The 20,517-nt window shown below is 33.8% G+C and overlaps 3 protein-coding genes across 5 annotated transcripts; all 3 read left to right on the top strand.

Moving 5' to 3' along the window:
- The first annotated feature begins 1,062 nt into the window (after window positions 1–1,062).
- On the top strand, window positions 1,063–4,193 carry LOC114393642 (glucan endo-1,3-beta-glucosidase 1-like). 2 transcript variants are annotated; one of them, XM_028355015.1, is made up of 4 exons: window positions 1,063–1,419; window positions 1,492–2,802; window positions 3,564–3,591; window positions 3,702–3,844. In XM_028355015.1, exons 1-4 carry the CDS (start codon window positions 1,290–1,292, stop codon window positions 3,709–3,711), a joined length of 1,479 nt encoding a protein of 492 aa, XP_028210816.1. In that variant the 5' UTR covers window positions 1,063–1,289; the 3' UTR covers window positions 3,712–3,844. The 2 variants fall into 2 exon arrangements, with proteins under 2 accessions (XP_028210816.1, XP_028210815.1); XM_028355014.1 differs by having other exon boundaries at window positions 1,068–1,419; window positions 3,743–4,193.
- A 3,025-nt stretch (window positions 4,194–7,218) lies between these two features.
- LOC114392271 lies at window positions 7,219–9,309 on the top strand. Of its 2 annotated transcripts, XM_028353333.1 has the most exons (4): window positions 7,219–7,775; window positions 7,870–8,006; window positions 8,094–8,204; window positions 8,456–9,309. In XM_028353333.1, exons 1-4 carry the CDS (start codon window positions 7,400–7,402, stop codon window positions 9,038–9,040), a joined length of 1,209 nt encoding a protein of 402 aa, XP_028209134.1. In that variant the 5' UTR covers window positions 7,219–7,399; the 3' UTR covers window positions 9,041–9,309. The 2 variants fall into 2 exon arrangements, with proteins under 2 accessions (XP_028209134.1, XP_028209133.1); XM_028353332.1 differs by having other exon boundaries at window positions 7,870–8,204.
- Window positions 9,310–14,818: 5,509 nt separating this feature from the next.
- On the top strand, window positions 14,819–19,609 carry LOC114393689 (L-ascorbate oxidase homolog). Its single transcript, XM_028355086.1, has 7 exons — window positions 14,819–15,145; window positions 15,301–15,410; window positions 16,963–17,233; window positions 17,323–17,425; window positions 17,548–17,893; window positions 18,450–18,818; window positions 19,065–19,609. Exons 1-7 carry the CDS (start codon window positions 14,987–14,989, stop codon window positions 19,354–19,356), a joined length of 1,650 nt encoding a protein of 549 aa, XP_028210887.1. The 5' UTR covers window positions 14,819–14,986; the 3' UTR covers window positions 19,357–19,609.
- The last annotated feature ends 908 nt before the right edge of the window (window positions 19,610–20,517 follow it).

The raw sequence follows: 20,517 nt of genomic DNA, 5'->3' as shown, positions 1-20,517 counted from the left end.
GAATTGAATTTCCTTAACAGTGTGAGTAGTAGTTAGAATTTAAGTAAAGATCATTTCAGATTTGTTATTTATGCATTCAAAATCTTTTATTTCATCCCACAAACAACGAAAACGATGCAAGGACATTGTCAAGTGTCAACACACTAGAATCTGCTCGTAAGTTCAAGTTCTTATTCCTATTATCAAAATTTAAAAATGTTACTAGTCTTTCTAGGGTAAATTACACTAAGTTTCGTAAAATTTCACTTGATATTTCCTCCTTTTACTATTCTTATACTAATTTTACTTAATTATTTTAAAAATATTATTAATACCCCTTAATTATTTAAAAGATATTACTATTTTTTTCTTAATTATAAGATCATTTTAACTAATTCATTTCTTAAGAAAAATAATTAATTTAGTTAATCATATTAAATATATTAATTATTTATACTATTATTTTAAAACTATTCTTTTCTTAATTTTTTCTTATTAATATTTGGAAAAAAAATAATTAAGTAAGGGTATGTAAGAAAAAAATTAATACATCCAAAAATTAAAAAAGAATCATATAAAAATCATATAAAAAAAGACAAACAAATTTTTAAAAAAAACTTATAAATAGGTAGGTACGGAGAAAATATATTATGTATCTCTAAAAAAAGTTGTTGTAAATGGTAAAAAAAAAACCAATAAATTATGTTCAATCTCAAGAAATTTAAGGGGATGTTACTTTAGTTTACTCTACATTCTAATGATTTATGTACTTAATTCACATTTAAAAAACCTATATAGAAAGACTTCATATTAATGTTTATTTAAAATTAATAAATATTTTTAAATAATATTTAAAAAAAATTAAAATTTATAATACAAGTTATCTATTTCTTATATTGATCCTGTTAAAATCTATTCAAGCTTCAATTTGCCGGTCCAATCAAAATCCGTCATGTTAGCTTCAAGTCACCATATATGAACCTTTTGAAGTTATTCAGCACACATGATAGAGCATATTTTTGGCAGAAAGAAAATAGAAACAGAAGGCAAAAAGTACCAAAAAGAAATAGGAGGCAAAGCACTGTCTTCCACCAAAGAACTGTCGAATTACAGTTTTACCCCAGCCACGTTGTCCGACAATTTTCTTCATTTTGCGCAAATGTCTTTAAGTCTAAACTCTGAGAAGACAAAGAAAGCCAAAGCCCCTTTTCCCAAATTAAGTCCGTGAGATCACTTAGATGTCTCTATTCCTAATCCAAATTTAATAATTAAAACATATTATAGCTTTGTGTGAAGGAGTAAATGAAAATATGTTGCAGTTGGCACATGTCATCTCCTCTACTCGAGCTGAAGCAGGGATGAGGAAGTTAAGTCTAGGCTCCTTTTCAATGGCAAACTCTAATCTCGTCATCATCCTCTACTTCTCCTTCTTCACCTTCGGTAGTCATTAATCAACCTCCAAAATTAGCTTCACCAACCCAAAAACCTAATTATAATTAACTCACTTTGCAGCTGAAGCAGAAGCACTACATTCCCAGCTTAAGCAGCAAATCCAAGACCAAGAGAAGCTTCCATTCGTGGGCGTCAACATCGGCACCGACGTCTCCAACCTTCCATCTGCCTCGGACCTTGTCGCGTTCCTTCAACTGCAGAAGATAACACACGTTCGCATCTACGATGCAAACTCAGACATCCTGAAAACTTTGTCGGGGACCAAGATTCGCGTCATCATCAGCGTCCCCAACAACCAGCTCCTGGCGATTGGTTCCTCCAACTCCACCGCGGCCTCCTGGATCGATCGTAATGTCGTCGCTTACTACCCCCAAACCCTCATCAGCGGAATCTCCGTCGGCGACGAGGTTCTGACCACCGTCCCCTCCTCCGCCCCGCTGATTCTCCCCGCCGTCGAGTCCCTCTACAACGCCCTCGTCGCCTCCAACCTCCACCAACATATCAAGGTCTCAACCCCTCACGCCGCTTCCATCATTCTTGACCCTTTCCCTCCCTCTCAGGCTTACTTCAACCAATCCCTCGTTTCCGTTATTCTCCCTCTCCTTCAGTTCCTTTCTCGAACCGGTTCCCCTCTCACGATGAACCTTTACCCCTACTACGTCTTCATGCAGAATAAAGGCGTGGTTCCTCTCGACAATGCTCTCTTCAAACCCCTCACTCCTAATAAGGAAATGGTCGACCCCAACACCTTGCTTCACTACACCAACGTCCTCGACGCTATGGTCGACGCCGCTTATTTCTCCATGAAGAACCTTAATATCACCGATGTTGCTGTTCTTGTCACTGAGACAGGTTGGCCTGCCAAGGGTGATTCTAAGGAGCCTTATGCTACCAAGGACAATGCTGATACTTACAATTCCAATTTGATTAGGCATGTTTTTGATCGCACCGGAACCCCTCTGCACCCTGAAACTACTTCCAGTGTGTTTATTTATGAACTGTTTAATGAGGACTTGAGGGCTCCGCCGGTTTCAGAGGCCAATTGGGGTTTGTTTTATGGGAACACTTCGCCGGCTTATTTGCTTCATGTGTCTGGGATTGGGACTTTTTTGGCGAATGATACCACTAATCAGACATACTGCATTGCCATGGATGGGTTTGATTCTAAGACGTTGCAGGCCGCGCTGGATTGGGCGTGTGGACCGGGGCGAGCCAATTGTTCCGAGATTCAGCCTGGAGAGACTTGTTTCCAGCCTAATAATGTGAAGAACCATGCTTCTTATGCGTTTGATAGCTATTACCAGAAAGAAGGCAAGGCTCAGGGGACTTGTGACTTCAAAGGACTGGCTATGATCACCACCACTGATCCCAGTAAGTTCAATTTTTCAGTTTTCATGTGCCTTTTTGTTCAATTATGCTGGAATTGGAAGGAAACAAGAGATAATCTGTTGTTCAATTTGAGCAACATTGTCATTCTTTCTTGTTTTCTCTAATTAGCTAACCTTAAGTTTATGGCAATATAGCAGAATTAAGAAGACATGCTCAAAGTGCTCAAAGAGGGTTTACTTTGTGTGAGACTTTAATCATACCTTCAAGAGCGCTTAGTGATTCAAGGGTTTACTTTCTGAGTGACATTACTTAATAATTAAGATTTGAAATGGGGAAATGATTTGAAAATAGAGGTGTGGTAAGGTAATGATTCCAGACATTTTTGTGTGTGGTTCCCACGCACTGCAAAGGCCATTTTGGTTTGGCTCTATTATGTGAAAATTGAAATTGAAATTGAAGGAGGGAGCTGGTAATTTCATTGGATTGCCACCCGTTCCATGACTTGGATGCTTGCTTGTTTGTCTTGGAGCACACTGTTTCTCCTGACAATAGCAAAGATTCTGGACCGTGTTTCTAGATTACCTTCACAGAGTTGTAATTTTCGTACTCTCCATTTTTTTACGGGGCAGTTTCTTACTACTGTAGTCTTGCTTGCTAGCTCAAGCAAGTACTTTTTAGAGATTGTATCAGTGCAATATGGGCTCCACGGTTGCGTTTTTTCTCTCTCTTTTGGTCTGTTCCAGGTATAGCACTTGTGATTAATATTTTTTTTTCTTTCTTTTATGTGGGGAATACCCTTGCAGGTCACGGGAGCTGTATATTTCCTGGAAGGTAAGAGACAATGTCTGCCTAGTTACCGTATTGTTTTTTAAATTATCATGGTCCTATAATGGGGATCTTTGTTATGCTCAAATTCTGAACTTTGGAATTTTATTTAACAGCCTACCTTAGTTTAATTGATTCCACATTCGATGTAATGCAGCAAGAAAGTGAGCAACAAGACAAAGGAAGTGGTCAACTCTACTATCTCAAGCAGTGCAGGAGAGAAGTTGAGGTTTAAAACCTTTAACAGCATAAAAATAAGTGCAATTGGCAACATTTTGCACATTTTATTGGTTGCATATCTCCCTACTTTGTTGGTAGTCCTATTATGAGGTGCAAATAATTCAATTTTTTGTTCTTTTTGGATTTTGAATTTCATAGAGTTTAAGGATGAGGTCATAAGAGAAAAGGAATCGCGCATGATCTGTAGGTCTAAACTTAGGGCTTATGTAGATGCTTCCTTTTTTAAGAAAGCAGTGTTAATAATTTTTGTTGGGGCTCTTGTAATTAACGTATGTATTTCTTAAAATTGTATTTGTTGGTTAATATGTTTAGAATGTGTATCAACATGTCACCATTATCTCTGTATTGGAGGCCCATGATTTTGGTCATTTTTCGTGGTAAAATTTATTTTCCATTACCTTTCTATTTTCTCTGTATATTTATGTTGGGAGTGAGAGAAACATAACCAACAAACCAAATGCCAATTTTTTTTTTCCATCTACCAATAAAATAAAAGTTAGTTTTGAGAGGTAGCTGTCTAGCTGAGAATGCTTTATTTTCCTTACCAAAAGAAGGTGGTACTCTGGTAGTGCCCCTCAGTCTCACACCAGGCTGTTTTTCATTTTCTGAGAACATTGGACTAATTTTATTTCTCCTAGGTACAACATGTTTTAAAATTCTGAATACATGTGATAATTTTTTTAAAAAATTAATTCAAAAGAAAAGGAATAGAAAATGAGAATGAGGCGTGCCATTCTTTATATGAAAGTGGATTAAGAAATAAAGTTAAATCCAAAACAGCATTCCAATTTTATATGAGAAGTTTTCATGTTTTCTTTTACAGAAAGAAATTTACTTTATTTCATTCAAAATAACATAATGAATACAATTTAGAATAATATAATCAAAGGTTTGAGAGCTAGCAAAATACAATGATGCTCTAGCTAAATTATGAACAAGAAAAGAGAACAAAAATGTGGTAGCGTGGATCGAAACACAACCTTCAGATCTCCAGTCTGACACTCTCTCAACTAAGCTATCCCCGCTTGTTAATATATCAATAAAACAATATTAATTAATGACTTTATATTAAAAATAATTATTTGAAAAAAAAGTCATCATAATGTAAAATTGATTTTAAAAGTTAAATTTGATTAATTAATTTATCTTAAGTTAGGTTTATTAAACCAGTTATTATTTTAACATGCTAGTTAATGATTATTTTAGAAAAATATTCCTTATTAAGTTTAAAGATACATTATTAGTATAAAAAAGTTTACATTATTAACTAATAAAAAAACATCACTATTGTAAATTTTAAAATATTTATTATTAAAATAAAAAATAATTATTATTATTATTTTTAAGGTTCTCATTGATAAATTTTTCAAGTAGGCTAAGATTCATATTTTACCTAATCTTGACTCAACATTGGTGATATAATTGAATAAGTAAGAAAACATTGTTTTACATATAAGAAAGCAAGATGGGGGATAAGAAGTATAATAAGAACAACAATGATATTTTGCACGAATGTTTCCTTGTACGAATCACTCGAATTAGTTATATGAGATAATTTACTTTTTCAAAATTAATAAATAATTAGTTATATGACACAATTTACACGTTCATACATATCTTATGAAAATAATTTTGATCTAATCAACATTTTTCTAATAAGAAATATTGGAGGTAAAGCTTGACCTTTTTTTTTTGTTAAAGCCAAAATAAAGTTTCAAAGCTTATAATTATAACGTTTTATAATTATAATGTCCTATGATTGTCGACTTCTGGATGACTCTCATAACATTTCACTCAACTCCCTCATTTGTCATAATCATTTACTAATCATAACTTAACTTTTCTTATATAATTCTTCTTGAGACCTTCACAATTTACTTTAACTGCTTTTCAGGATCAATGTTTGTTCTAAAAGCTAACTTGAGACATTTTAATGTATTTTGTTTTCATTTACACCTTTTTTAAAAACTTTCAAGTTTATTCATTTCATAACTATTTTAAGTCAAATATGTTTAATTATGAAAGTCTTATGTAATAAACTACCAAAAAATAAATATTTTTATTAGTGTAAGTAATATTAATTAATTATTTTAAGTCATTTTTAATTGTATAATCTTATATTTTGACAGTTTAGGAATCTTTATTTTTTTTATGTGATTTGTTCAGATATTGCAATAACTAATGAATGAACTCTTGTCTAGTAAATGGACTTTTTTGCGGTTCACACAAGTTCTTTGTCTTTTTTTCTCTTCAGCGGGAAAATTCCAAACTAAAGGAGATCCAAACCCATAATCATTCACCATTCAAAACAAGTATTCATTGAGAGGTGGATTTCTGTCACATTTATATCATTGTGTTTTTACGAAATAAAACACCAAAGAGTCGTGACTATTTGAAAGAAAGAAAAAATATGATAGGTAAGCGTGATAGCATAACATACAAAGGGATTGTTACGAACAAGCTTAGAATGACAGAAATACAGGAAGCACCAACATCAATGGTGCAAAAAGGAGAAGGGACTAAAGGAAGGTAGTAAAGCCCACATACCTTGAAGACTACATTTGAGAGTAGTTTCGGAAGAGGGAAAATAGGAAGATCTGCATCAAATCCTGCTTGTGACATTTTGGTCCCTCGTGGGCAATTTTACAAAACAAATTTCATTACTAGAACATTCATAGGATAGAATTGTACAAAATCTGTTATAGGAATTTCTATAAAAGGCTATGTAAATAATCAAGCAGGCATCAAAAATAAGAATTCTCTTTCCTTACCTTTGTGTTTCCCTTCCTTCTCTTCATTCTGGAGGTCGTTGCCCTCGAAGCCAGCTCTGGATTCTTACCCTAACAAAATACTTTAAAAAAAAAAACTTGAAAGAAAAAATACACCAAAATACACTCAAAATAAGCATTTTTGTCCCACTCTCTTACTCTTGGGATAATAATAATCTCTTAAATCTTTATGGCTTGGTGTAACTTTCATGACAACTTTCTCTTACATTTACTTTTACATAAATCACTCGTCTCATTTCTAACATGACTTACATATCGAGTATTAGAATTGCAAGATATATGGACTATATATTTTCTTCTTCTGAATACTATGTATTATTCGACAAGATAATTAGAATGTCATGAACATGAAGTTGATTGTCGCTATCTTTTATGATATTATGAAATAAAGAATTATAATAAGTACTATATGATTTAAATTTTAAATTTTTTTAATAATTATATCATATTTTAAGGTATTATCTAAAATTTATGGAGGAGAATGTGAAATCTGCCAGAGTTTATTTGTAATAAACAAATAAATAAATACACCAGAAATGAGAAATGTATTAAAAATATTGATAAAAGTATACTGATATTAATAATTAACAAATTGAGTATTGGGAGAGAGCATTGTTCCTTCGAAGTTCCAAGTGCTGCGTTTTGATAGCCGTGCAAAAACGGCATGAAATTTGAAATGAAAGGAGTGGAATGCGAGCCGAGCAATTATGTATATGTACTAATGTAGTCTTCAATTTCATTTTCAACCTCTGTTCTCATAAAACCCTAGAAACATTCAAACAAGGATGTCTTGTTGGGCATGCAAAAAATGCACCTTTGTGAATCTCCCTTCTCAAAAAGGGGAATGCGAAATCTGCTTTTCCCCCGCGTCCCCATTGTCAATGGGTCCTTCTTGTTCTTCGTCGCCCCCAAAATGGTCGTGCAAGGCCTGCACTTTCTTAAACCCTTACAACAACCCTTCTTGCGAGGTCTGCGCCACTCGATGCTCCGTTCTCTCCCTTTCCAATCTCACCGACTTGAATGACGCCACCGATCACGATTCTTCTGTCGGTTCTGTTTTCTTTCCTCTTCGAACCTGCAACAAGAGAAAGGCCATTGATGATGACGATTCTTCTGAGGTCATCAATTTCAAGGTCAAGCCATCCAATATCACCGGTGATGGTGAGCGTGTTTCTATACGTTTTATTGGTTTTAACTTTTAATATTTGCAATGTGCGTTTTGTTTTTAAAAAAACTTTTATTTGATATGTGGCAGAGAATATCGACACAGGAAAAGCGTTTAAGATATTGAGTTACAATGTTTGGTTCCGGGAAGACTTGGAGTTGCACAAGAGGATGAAGGCTATTGGCGACCTTGTTCAGTTGCATTCACCTGACTTTATCTGTTTCCAGGTTTCAATATTCATGCTTACAATTTTCATATTTGATGAAATTTTTAATTTATGTGGCTTTGTCTATTTTGGACCGCTTCTGCCACAGGAGGTTACTCCCAATATATATGACATTTTCAAGGGATCCGCTTGGTGGAGTGTGTATTGTTGTTCAGTTTCTTCTGAGATGGCTTATTCAAGACCCTACTTTTGTATGCTGGTAATTCTCACATCTTTACTCCCTTGGCTTTGATATACCCGCCTGTTGTGTCTTAATGTGGTTATTATTTCAAATTTAATACTTGTCACCATTTCTTGTGTGATTGGCACTTGTGTTATTTTTTCTGCTTGATTGATAATTTTATGGTGCTGATATATTATAGTATTTATAATCCCTATGATATATTGAACTTGGTGTTGCTGTTTTGACATTTATGTATGATATTTTATCCTTTGAACTTTGTATTGTAGTTAAGCAAACTGCCTGTGAAATCATTCAGCAATAAGCCCTTCAGCAATTCTATAATGGGAAGAGAACTTTGCATTGCTGAGGTTGAAGCTGCAAGTGGCAAGCCATTGGTTATTGCCACTAGCCATCTTGAGAGTCCCTGTCCAGCTCCTCCAAAATGGGATCAGATGTACAGCAAGGAAAGAGTAGTGCAGGCCAATGAGGCTATAAACCTTCTCAAGAAACAGCCAAGTGTTGTTTTTGGGGGAGACATGAACTGGAATGACCAACAGGATGGTCAATATCCTCTACAAGATGGATGGGTTGATGCCTGGTCTCAGCTAAGACCAAATGAAAGTGGTTGGACTTATGACACCAAGTCAAACCAGATGTTGACAGGCAACCGTACTCTCCAAAAGCGATTAGATCGCTTTATTTGCCAATTCACTGATTTTAAGATAACCAGTGTTGACATGATTGGGATGGAAGCAATACCTGGTGTTTCATACAACAAAGAAAAGAAAGTAAGAAAGGAGATAAAACAACTGGTACTCCCAGTTTTGCCTAGTGATCATTATGGCCTGCTTTTGACAATTTCTAGTAAGTAAAGCCAGTCAGGAGAATCTGGCTGGTGAAACCATTGTTATGATGTTCTCACTCTCCGCTGTTGCTGTATCTGCATGCAATTTTGTATAGAACTTGTAAATGGAGACGGTACTGACATTGCAAATGGGGACAAAGTGCAAAGTGCTGTATTTTTCAGAACTTCTATAGTTTTATCTACCTTGGATAGTAGATATATAATTTTCCTTTCTCGATATTGCATTTGCTTTGCTTTTAAATTTGAAGGTATCATACTATTCTGTAATTCTATTACCATTTTATTTTGTCCCGAATCTTAGTTGCCTTAATCGTTAGAATTTTATTTTGCATTTGAAAGAGTTGGTTACTAGAATATTTTAACGTGAAAGCTATTATTACTTATAAGCAATGGTGAGGGGGATGTTAATGTTGAACAGTCCATAGTATAATGCATGTATATATTCAATGTTTGCCTTCAGATGCCAATCCTATCCTCAAAATCATCATCATTGGTAATATCATGTGCTTTTTCCCAAACTATTTGACCCATTTCTGCCAAAATAGTTAAACAGGACCAAAATCTTGGCTTTTAGCCAATGGGAGTAAGGGGGTCTGTGACGAGACGCATTAAACTTGTGTTTATGCACCCAGACATTTAAAATAATTTTCTTTTTATTTGTTGTTAATTTTAGTATTCCAATGTAAGATTCAAAATTTAGTGGCTTGCTTGGGTTTTTGACTTGATGGGAGATACTTTTAATTCATCCAATTTAGCCAGTCGTGACAATTTTAAAATATTGACACGAATAAATATCAATGTCGACATTAGGATTTTGATTAAGAGTTAATTTCATATAAAAATAATATAAAATATTTATAAATAATATAATAAAATAAAATAATAACTCATAAATTTTATAATATTTAAATAACTAAATTTAGTAATACATTACAATTAGATAATAAAGGTGAGAATTTGGTGTTATTTTGGAAACAACACACTAAATGAATGTATGTTGAATATTTTAATTTTTTAATTTATGACTCGTTGATTTGGTGATAAATTCGAGAGTCTATCGAGTTTACTTAAAATTTATAAAGTCTACTAAAAAGAGATATAAGATAAATAGACTTCGTAAGAGTAATTAAGTTAATTTGAGGATTTGGAGGATGGTTTGTTCATATGATGCATGTACACTATAGTCCTAATGGAAGTACTTTATCTAGGCCTAGTTGGATCGAGCTATGCAAGAAAGACATACTGAGATGGCCAGTGGACCTTTATCCTTGTAATAATCACCAATGAGAAGAACAATTCTGCAAGCAGGTTTGAGGTTTGGGTGCATGTTTAGTTCTGCTAATTATCAGTGTTCTAATAATAAATTGTGTACATCATTTCTCACTTCACAAAAGACGTTCAACGCCAATCATTCTTGCACGCTGAATTAGCATTGAACGTGACTCAAGGCTTCTTAAACACCGCTAAATCATGCTAAGAAAGTTTGGAAGAATAATAGGCGTAATATTTATACAATACTTTTTGTTTCATCTCTTTTTCTATCTTATTTTTCTTCTCACCTCATCACTTTATTATCTTTTACTTTGTTTTTATTTCTCTTTTTTATACACCTAGCTATGCATTTCAAAATTGAGGTACAGATTCAACAATTTGTGTTTAAAAATGATTAAGGAGCAGAAACCCCATAAGTTTAAAATGATAAGAAAGTGATTCTTTCTAACGTCTAAGAAGTGCTTGCTTGATGATTATTTGCCAAGAGCTGTCGGTTATTGTTGATAGACAACAAAAGGATACTTGGCAGGAATGTGAAAGTCGGGCCAATCTGGGGAGAATGTAGCCATACAGATGACCAACAAGTAAACTAGAATTGCATTGATGACCTTATTTGTTGAACTATAGTAGTAGATTACTTTAGGGATCCACTGTTTTCATTTCAGATAGAATTTACTATTTTGCCAAAATGTTTTATTTTGCAGGCCCCGCAACCCTCGAGTTTCAAGTCACAGTAATGACTCCATCTTAATGATTTTCAACGTGCTGCCGACGGTACCTACGAGGGTTTTTTCTGCCTGTCTTGTACTGTTATACTACATACATACAATGTCCCACTAATTGAACCATCAACCACTTTCTTTAGTCGTAAAATACTAGCAAAGTGATTATTTGTACCTTGAAAAGAAATGAAGATACAAAATTGTTTGGCCAAGTTGTTTGCATCCCTAGTATGATTCAATTAAGAAATAAGTCAATTAATGATTATGAGCCTTAAGTCTATACTAAGAATTTAGTATTTATATTTATAACTTGCACGGTAAGTTAGAAGCTGATTTTAACTTCATAATACGTCTGGTCGGATAAAAAGTACATGACTATATGTAACAATTAAAGTGAATAAAAAGGAACCAAACATCAGCATCAGAATAGGCTAATAATCATCAGCACCAATTTAACAAAAAGAAGAGTGGAATCTTGAATCAGTCCATATATAGCAGAATTGTCCTTGCCTATGTATGACGCATAATTGGCTAATGTGATCTTTTTAGTTTAAGCAATAATTTCACATTCACAATTCATGGGTTTGGTTAATTATTCCCCCTCATTTGGTCATTGATTACTATTCTCACGTGATAAACATAAACTACCAGTATCTATATGACTTGTGCCATTGAGTGGTCTTTGCTGCACAGCTTAGTATGAACTGTGAGATATTAGTTACTCGGTTGGACCACCGTTAGTCATCACTGACTGGGAAAGATGGCCCATAAAATTAAGATGGGCCCACACCCACAACTTTTCCATCTCTATTTCGCCATCTTACACGCGCGGCAGTCATGGACGCTGGTGTTACCCTGGATTTAAAAAATGAGAAAAAAGAAAACAGATCTTCACACACTCTCCCAACTCAGCTATCACTGCAGTTTAAAGTATTTGGTTACTTCTAAATTTTGAAAACATAAACAAAACACATCATTATGTTAAGTTGTTCTTAAAGTTAAATTATCTTTTACAGTCCAATCAAATATTTATCCTATGTTACGTAAAACCTCTCATCAATAACTTAAATATCTTTTTCATTTTTGTAAATTAGTATTTTTTTTTTATTTTTATGTTTTGTAAATTTATTTTTTACAAATTATATTTTTTTTAAATATTTTATATGATATTTTTTTACTTTTCAAAATACTTTTTACTATTTAAAATATTATTTAAAACGTTTAAAAATTAAAAAATAAGCATATTTTAAAAAATAAATTTATAAGGAAATTTTTTTAAAAAAAAACACTAACTTATAGGAAAAAATATGTATTTAAACTTATGTATAAAACTTGTCCGTAAAATGTGTGTCTTAATGTAAATTACACTAGTGGATAAATAATCTAAGGAAACGTCTGGATAATGTATTTTGATTTTCTCGTTAGAACTCTAGATTCTTTTTTTTTTTTAAAAATTTAATATATGTCCAATAGTATTTAAACAAGTGGATAAGTAGCTGTTTTTATTTTTGCTCCTGTAATGTTAACGTTTGACTTTTTGAACCATATAATTTTATTTGTTTTAATATTGTCCTCACTCCATCTATAACATTGTTAACACTTGTTTGAGTGCGATGCCTACTACACATAGTGACATATTGATATGAGCTTAATATCTCCCTTCACTACTATACCCCATATTTGAACCCCTATCGCCCATCAACCTTTTTAAGCACTCATTCTCCATTACTAGCTAGGGTTCAAAATCCATGCCAGAAATTAAGAAAGGTAGTAAATGAACACGTGCTCGGTGGAACTTGCTTAACTCATATAATTGCTACTATATTTTAAGCTTGAAAGTCTTAACTCTATGTTTGTCACTAACATGTATCTTCGTTGGTATTGTCGGTACTCACCGTAAATGAATGCGCTATAAACCAATCACGAGCCTGTGTAGAAATCTGCTTCAACCCAACAACCTTATTTCGCATGATAACAAGTGCCATATCTCTAAGCATAGCCCCTACATTATGCTCCTTCTTCGTATAATTGGTATACAAATGCTTAATACATGCCATGTGCTACTTCTAATTCACCCAAAAAAATGTCATATGCAACTTTTTAGATTCAAAACCTGATTAATTACTGGAATTCATCCTTGCCCATCAAAAGTTAAGGTTTTTATGAATCAATTGAAAATGAATAAAAACTCCGACTCACACAACTTACACTGACCATTGGAAAAAAATGAAAATATTTTAAAAACTTAACCACACAAACAACAGAAGGATTTTACTATTAGGGCAATCCAATAAAAAATAAAAAATTCTCATCTTGAATCAGAAAATTGGATTTTTTTTTCTCTCTCTCTAGATTACCCACTAGGATTAGGGCATAAGAAAATTGTATTTACTGCCACCAGTGTTGTGTGTTGATGTAAAATGTGAGTTGCACGTGACTCCAATTCTTCAACTTCAAAAAGAATACAGAAAAAAATAAAAATTCAAATTCGTAACTAAAAGTTAAAAATATTACCATGAATGACTGACATCATCTTGGTGCAAGTAAAATATTTATCGTATTTACTGCTAACAGTTTTATATTTTTGTTGATTTAAAATGTCAGATGCATCAGGCATGTGACTTGAATATTAAAAAAATTAGACGCAGTTTGAGCGTGCAGCGAATTGGGCTGGCGAGGATGCATTACATTAGTGAGGTGCGTGGGGACCACTCTGAAGCATGTGATCACGACGGTCCTTTATTTGTCCCACTGGATGACAACTCATTCCATCTTTCTTTGCTTCCGCTACCAAACAAAACTCAACTGAGGACCCTGCCCCTCCCTCCATGATCAAATTACCTATTCTTTTTTCTTTAAATACATCCAAGTTAATCGATTTTTTTATTATTATTTATAACTTAATTCAACAGGGTTTTCTAATACTTGGAAGGCTACATTTCTAATACTTAGATAATTACTTGTGTAACGTTAATTTAGGAACTGCTTAAGAGACTGAGTAATATTTTAAAAATTAAATTAACGATTTATTGATTTCAATCAAATAAATCACTGATAAAATAATATTATTTAAAGTAAAACAATTATGCGATATAGAAATGTACAGTATATACTAATTATATAATATATATTCTTTCAAAAAAATCATTTAATATAAATCAATAACATACTAATTAATACGCGCACAACTTATTTAAAAGTTCGTTTAAAAATGTGTTTATACTTAAATTTAAATTTTTAACGAGTAAAGTTATTTTATTTTAACCCTTATAGATTGGTGTCATATAACAAGATAGAATCTCGAATCAATAAAATTATATCATATTTTAAACTAAATAAAATAAAAAAATAAGTATAATATGCTTCCTTGGATTATTTATCCATTGGTGTAATTTAGATGAAACCGTACATTTTGTGGGCAAGTTTTATACAGAAAAACTAGGATTAGTAAGTAGAATAAGAGGATTCACATGCATAGGATAAATTTGTAAATTCCTCTATCCTATTTTTATTTTTGTCAGTATCATCCGTCCTTATATTTGATTTTAAATAATTAAAATTAAACTATTTTAATATATTTATTACATAAAATATAAAAATTTAATAATTTTACCTTGAATTTTTTTGTAAGAGAAAAAATTCAATACAGCTCCACTTTCACTTGTCTGATGTCTCAGTTAACCAGAAAAAAAAGTTCCACTAACGCGGAACTATCCAAACAAAAATAAAAATAGAAATAAAATGAGAAAGACAAGGAGGAACTAGAAAAGTGAAACACTGTAATAGTTGTAGACTTGGTTGTAGGTTGTCTTCTCTATTATTGACCTGTGCTATAAATCTTTGTTTTGTAACAACAAACAGATCTATAATGTAAAGGGAAGGGAGGTTCACATTCACATTACAAGCAACAACTTAACGCTTAACAACAGCACTCTCCCTAATCCTTCTGTGTATGCAAAATGAGACCATGCAAATGCAAATGCAATGTTCTCTCTGCTCTCATTCTTCTTGTCACATTCCTTTTTATTGCTTCTTCCGTCCACTGTGAAGACCCATATCGGTACCTCACTTGGAAGGTCACCTATGGTGACATCTATCCTCTTGGTGTCAAGCAACAAGTACTTTCTTTTCTTTTTCCTAAATAACTAACTGTCACTATTGTTCCTTGTTGATCTCGTGCTTCTGTTCTTCTGAGAAAGGAAACGCTTTTTTCTTAGCCTTATGCTCGGCTCATGGAGGGGTAGTTTTTGTTGAACATGTTTCGATTTTGCAGGGGATCTTAATTAATGGGCAGTTTCCAGGGCCTCAAATAGATGCTGTTACAAATGACAACTTGATTATCAATGTCTATAACTACCTCAGAGAACCGTTCCTCATTTCATGGTACATTCTTGTATCTTATTCCTAACTGCATTGCTGTGTTTTTGTTTCTTTAACTCTTGTCCTGGAACCATGCCTTTTTATAAAAATTGTATTTGGCGGAATGCATGCTATATTTATTGTATCTCACTATCTCTGAATGCCATATTTAAGATGAAATAAAATAAAAACTATTAAAAGTTCCTCCCTTTTTAGTTTTTATCCACCAAAATTACGTTTGTCGCTCACAACTTTTCTGATAGATCACGTGAACTTATTCTTTCCCTTGAAGGCGCAATTTTCCTTTGATTCGGAGGTATTCAGAACCCACACAAATTGGTATATTAGATTTATAAGGTGGTTAGTGCGATAGTTAAACAAAATCTGTTTGCCTTAGTACATGAAAAAGAAGGGAAATCTTACGTTGTCTTTGTCAATGTTATCTTTTTGGCCTCTTTTGTGTAATCGATCTTATCTTTTTTTATAAAAAAATTGTAAAACCACTTTCAAGCAAACAGCTAATTAGAGGTTATATTCCATTTTTAATGATGCTTTATGGTCCAGTCTCTGTCCTATATTACTTAACACGTGAATTATGTTTCTATGAGTGGCTGCATAAAAGGATTCATCATTACAATATTCTATTTGAGCATCTTGCAATTGACTATGAAGATCCATGTTATTAAAATAGTATATTTTAGCAGCTGAGGTCACCTAGCACATTCTACATGTCTTAACCACAACCGCGATAAAATTTATTGGTGTGGTTGAGTCTATATAAGACTCCATACCTCCACAAAGAGTGCCCATCCAAGTGAATAAAGTGAGCTTAGACACGTGAGTTGCTAAACTAGACATCTCTAGGACAATGCTAAACGAGCTGGTAAAAGTTAACATTGTTTTTGCTTAACAATGCAAGTTTTGATTCCCCAATTTGAATTTGATCCCACACATCTTTTATTTGAGTTGACAAACATGGGATCATATCCCTATTATAACAAAGTGTCAATACGAGAAACTTGTGAACGATCAGAAACCTAATACAGAATCTTACTGGAATTTTGGACAAGCTGGATTTACTATTATGATCATCAGATAATGGACTTACAAAATTGTTAATTTGTGAAAATTTGTTCACACTGTGAATCCACTATGTTTCATAGGCATCTTCTCAACCCTGCAAACGTAAACCGTCTTTATTACTTTTCCTGTTTTCCATTCCAAATGCTGGATAATAAATTTTTTGTAATGATTTCTCGCATGAACTTGTTCAAGGATTCAACTCAAAATGGAATTGAACTCCCCTGTCATGTGGGGTTCTTGCAAAATTTTGATGGTTCTCTGCGAAGATATACTTAAATGCAACATATTTAAGCAGATTAAATCACATTTCACGAACAATTGTATGTGCTAAATTTTAGAATTGATGCTATTTCATAGGTTTATCTAATGTGCAATCAATACCAATGATTTTTACAAACACAAACGAAGTGAATGATATAATGTATATACATTTAGCAGCTAGAAAATAATTGCCATTTGTCAGAATTTGATGATCTTATCATATCTTCTGCAGGAATGGCTTACAGCATAGGAGGAACTCATGGCAGGATGGAGTGTATGGCACAAACTGTCCAATCCCACCTGGGAGGAACCTCACATATGCTATCCAGGTAAAAGACCAGATTGGTAGCTATTTCTACTTCCCATCTCTTGGAATGCACAAAGCTGCTGGAGCATTTGGTGGCATCAGAATTTGGAGCCGGCCTCAAATTCCTGTCCCTTTTCCTTCTCCTGCCGGGGACATTACCATACTTGCTGGAGATTGGTTCAAGCTTGACCACCGAGTAAACCCCTTGCCTTCATTTCTATTTATTCTCTCTTCATTTCATCCTCTCCTCATCATTCCCTTGATAATTACCCTTTGTTATTGTAGAGACTGAGACGACTCCTAGAGAATGGTCATAATCTCCCCTTCCCTGATGGCCTTCTTATCAATGGACGTGGTTGGAATGGAAACACCTTCACTGTTGATCAAGGTAGTTATCCAAATAATTCGTGATTGTCCATTTTTTATTTTAAAGCATTGATGAACTTCCTTTAAATTTTCAAATGCATCCCTTTCATTACACCATTGTTGCAATGCATTCATCATCTGCAGGTAAGACTTATAGATTCAGGATATCAAATGTGGGGCTCACAACATCAATCAACTTCAGAATCCAGGGGCACAGTTTGAAACTTGTGGAGGTAGAAGGATCTCATACCCTCCAAAACACCTATTCTTCCCTTGATGTCCATCTCGGACAGTCCTATTCCGTGCTGGTCACAGCTGATCAACCTGTCAAGGATTACTATATGGTTGTCTCTACAAGATTTACCAGACGGATACTCACAACAACTTCCGTTCTTCATTATAGCTATTCAAAAACAGGGGTATCTGGTCCTGTTCCTCCAGGGCCTACCCTTGATATTGCATCGTCTGTCTATCAGGCTAGAACTATCCGGTACTCTTTGTGTTGCATGTTGCTATTCTGTTGTTTAAGTCTATATTTATTGGAATTTTTATATTCATAGAGCTTCCTTATACAAGTTGAGTTAATATACAATTTGTTTCTACTACTTGTGTTGCCTAGGTCCTTGAATGAGTGCATTTGTATGAATTGACCCCTAAAACTGTCAACTCATAAACAATTTCATCTCGCAGAACTAATTTGTATTTATATGCACTTTAGAGACCAAATCCACACAAGTTTCCACTTTACAGGACCAAATTATACATTAACTCTTACAAGCACCATACTGCCTATAATTCTGGATCAAATTTCAAACAATCCAAAAAACAGAAGATATGCTTGTTGCTGATACGTTGAGTGATACGATAGTTACCTTTTTCAAGTACTGAACCGATATTAAAAAGGAGTCTCTGATATTCCATCTGGAGAAATATGATCACTCTCATTTTAAAGATCAATGGGGAAAAAATTGTAGTATAGTCATTTTTATCATTTTATGTTTTATTAGCCAGTAACTTGGTATTCTGTTTTGATGCTCCAAAACCAGGTGGAACCTGACAGCAAGTGGACCAAGACCAAACCCTCAGGGATCATACCACTATGGATTGATCAAACCGAGTCGAACCATCATGCTTGCAAATTCTGCTCCTTATATCAATGGCAAGCAGAGGTATGCGGTCAACGGTGTCTCATACAATGAACCAGATACCCCATTGAAACTTGCCGACTACTTCAACATCCCTGGAGTTTTCTACGTTGGAAGCATTCCTACCTATCCTAACGGGGGCAACAATGCCTACCTCCAAACTTCTGTCATGGGGGCTAATTTCCATGAATTGGTGGAGATTGTATTCCAAAATTGGGAGGATTCTGTGCAGTCATGGCACATTGACGGCTATTCCTTCTTTGTTGTAGGGTATGCCTTATTTATACATATGTACTTAATATATTTTTTTTTATCAGTTTGTTAGTTTTCTTAGAAATATGAATCGAGGGATTTGAACTGGCGACCTCTCTCCCCCCCTTCATCCTTCCCCCAACGATCAACCTTATATCTCCACATATGTAGTTAATATTTAACTAACCGATTATTAGTTTGCATGGCATTTTAGCCATGTAAGTGTAACTAACATATGATTTTATTTGATGAGATGAATAATAGGTATGGTAGCGGGCAGTGGACAGCAGACAGTAGAGTACAATACAATCTGAGAGACACAGTTGCTAGATGCACCACTCAGGTGTATCCAAGGTCATGGACTGCAATCTACATGGCTCTTGACAACGTGGGAATGTGGAACATAAGGTCCGAGAATTGGGGAAGGCAGTACTTAGGACAACAATTGTATCTGAGGGTGTATACACCTTCCAAATCATGGAGGGATGAATATCCGGTGCCAAAGAATGCGCTTCTATGTGGCAGAGCAAGTGGTCGTCGCACAAGGCCTTTCTAATTTAATTTAGGTAGCAATTAGCATTGCAATTGCATCATGTCACGAGAGGGTGGCATATTCATATTGTGACTGCTTCTATTTTTTTAGCTACGTGCAGGCAATTTTACTTTTTTATTGATTGGGATTATTTTTTAACGGATGGTGAGATGAGATGAGGTATCTGACGCATGATGCATGTGTAGTAACTATGAACTTCCAAGTTCCATCATTTTCACGTATTAATTATTAAATAAATAAATCAAGTTCTGAAGAAGAAAGAGTTGGCATTTTTGGTAGCATCAGCATGTGAACAAAAAGTCTGGGCACCCGTGACCGTGACGCTGCGCAGTGCGGTATTGTCCTGAACGTGCTCGTGACCCAATCTGCGTTTTCTTTTTGGGTTCATCATTATATGTTGGCATAGAGCAAAAAAGTCAGCTATGCATGTGAGGGAGGGACAGAGGGACATATCTCAGAAAAATATATTTACAAATTACAATCATTGAGTAGAAAATTAATAATTTATTGAATATATTGATTTATAAACAATCCTAAGATCACGGGTTTTGTTTAGGAAAGAAATCATGCTAAAAGATTGAAAAAGTAGATGCAACTATATGTTGTTTTGGCTTTCAATATGGTTTCAGAATTGATTTAGGGAATCTGAATCTAAGAAACATGTTATTACTTTATGAAATATCATTCTAAAAATATAGTTTTGATGTTGTTTAAAACATTTAGTTTGCTTTTGTTTTACTGATAATTTTTTTAGTCTCAGAAATGATTTTTACTAAGAATGTTATCTTTGTATATTATTAAAAATGTGTTTGGTTAACTATTATTATTGATTGAGATTATTTTTTATGTTTCCGAGAATAATTAAAACATGTGTTTCGTTGAATTATTTTTTCCTGAAAATATTAAAAAAAAAGTTCTCTTATTACAATATGACAAGTGAACATATGGAAAACAATTTGTGAGTCAAAGAAAGATTGAATTTTTAACTCTATTTTTTACATATGAATACACATGTCGCATGCCTCTTGAAAGAGAAAATCAGAACTCCTACTTGGACAATCACAATAATTGAAAGAGGAACAAAAATTGTCTATTAAAAGAGTAACATTGGAGTAAAAAAAAAAATTATGGAAAAATTTTTAGGAATGAAATTGGTGGTAAAAA

The sequence above is a fragment of the Glycine soja genome, chromosome 17 (assembly GCF_004193775.1).
Source record: "Glycine soja cultivar W05 chromosome 17, ASM419377v2, whole genome shotgun sequence".
In the NCBI taxonomy this organism is placed as follows: domain Eukaryota; kingdom Viridiplantae; phylum Streptophyta; class Magnoliopsida; order Fabales; family Fabaceae; genus Glycine; species Glycine soja.
Note: the sequence above shows the minus strand (reverse complement) of the source record. Positions and strands in the feature narration are given on the sequence as shown.

Bases quoted from the DNA above. Each gene is read 5' to 3' on its own strand.
- LOC114393642 (XM_028355014.1), top strand. From the start codon at position 1,290: ATGTTGCAGTTGGCACATGTCATCTCCTCTACTCGAGCTGAAGCAGGG. The intron at 1,420-1,491 runs GTAGTCATTAAT...CTCACTTTGCAG, and splicing joins CTTCTCCTTCTTCACCTTCG to CTGAAGCAGAAGCACTACAT. The intron at 2,803-3,563 runs GTAAGTTCAATT...ATACCCTTGCAG, and splicing joins GATCACCACCACTGATCCCA to GTCACGGGAGCTGTATATTT.
- LOC114392271 (XM_028353332.1), top strand. From the start codon at position 7,400: ATGTCTTGTTGGGCATGCAAAAAATGCACCTTTGTGAATCTCCCTTCT. The intron at 7,776-7,869 runs GTGAGCGTGTTT...GATATGTGGCAG, and splicing joins ATCCAATATCACCGGTGATG to AGAATATCGACACAGGAAAA. The intron at 8,205-8,455 runs GTAATTCTCACA...TTTGTATTGTAG, and splicing joins GACCCTACTTTTGTATGCTG to TTAAGCAAACTGCCTGTGAA.
- LOC114393689 (XM_028355086.1), top strand. From the start codon at position 14,987: ATGAGACCATGCAAATGCAAATGCAATGTTCTCTCTGCTCTCATTCTT. The intron at 15,411-16,962 runs GTACATTCTTGT...TATCTTCTGCAG, and splicing joins GAACCGTTCCTCATTTCATG to GAATGGCTTACAGCATAGGA. The intron at 17,894-18,449 runs GTACTCTTTGTG...CTCCAAAACCAG, and splicing joins TATCAGGCTAGAACTATCCG to GTGGAACCTGACAGCAAGTG.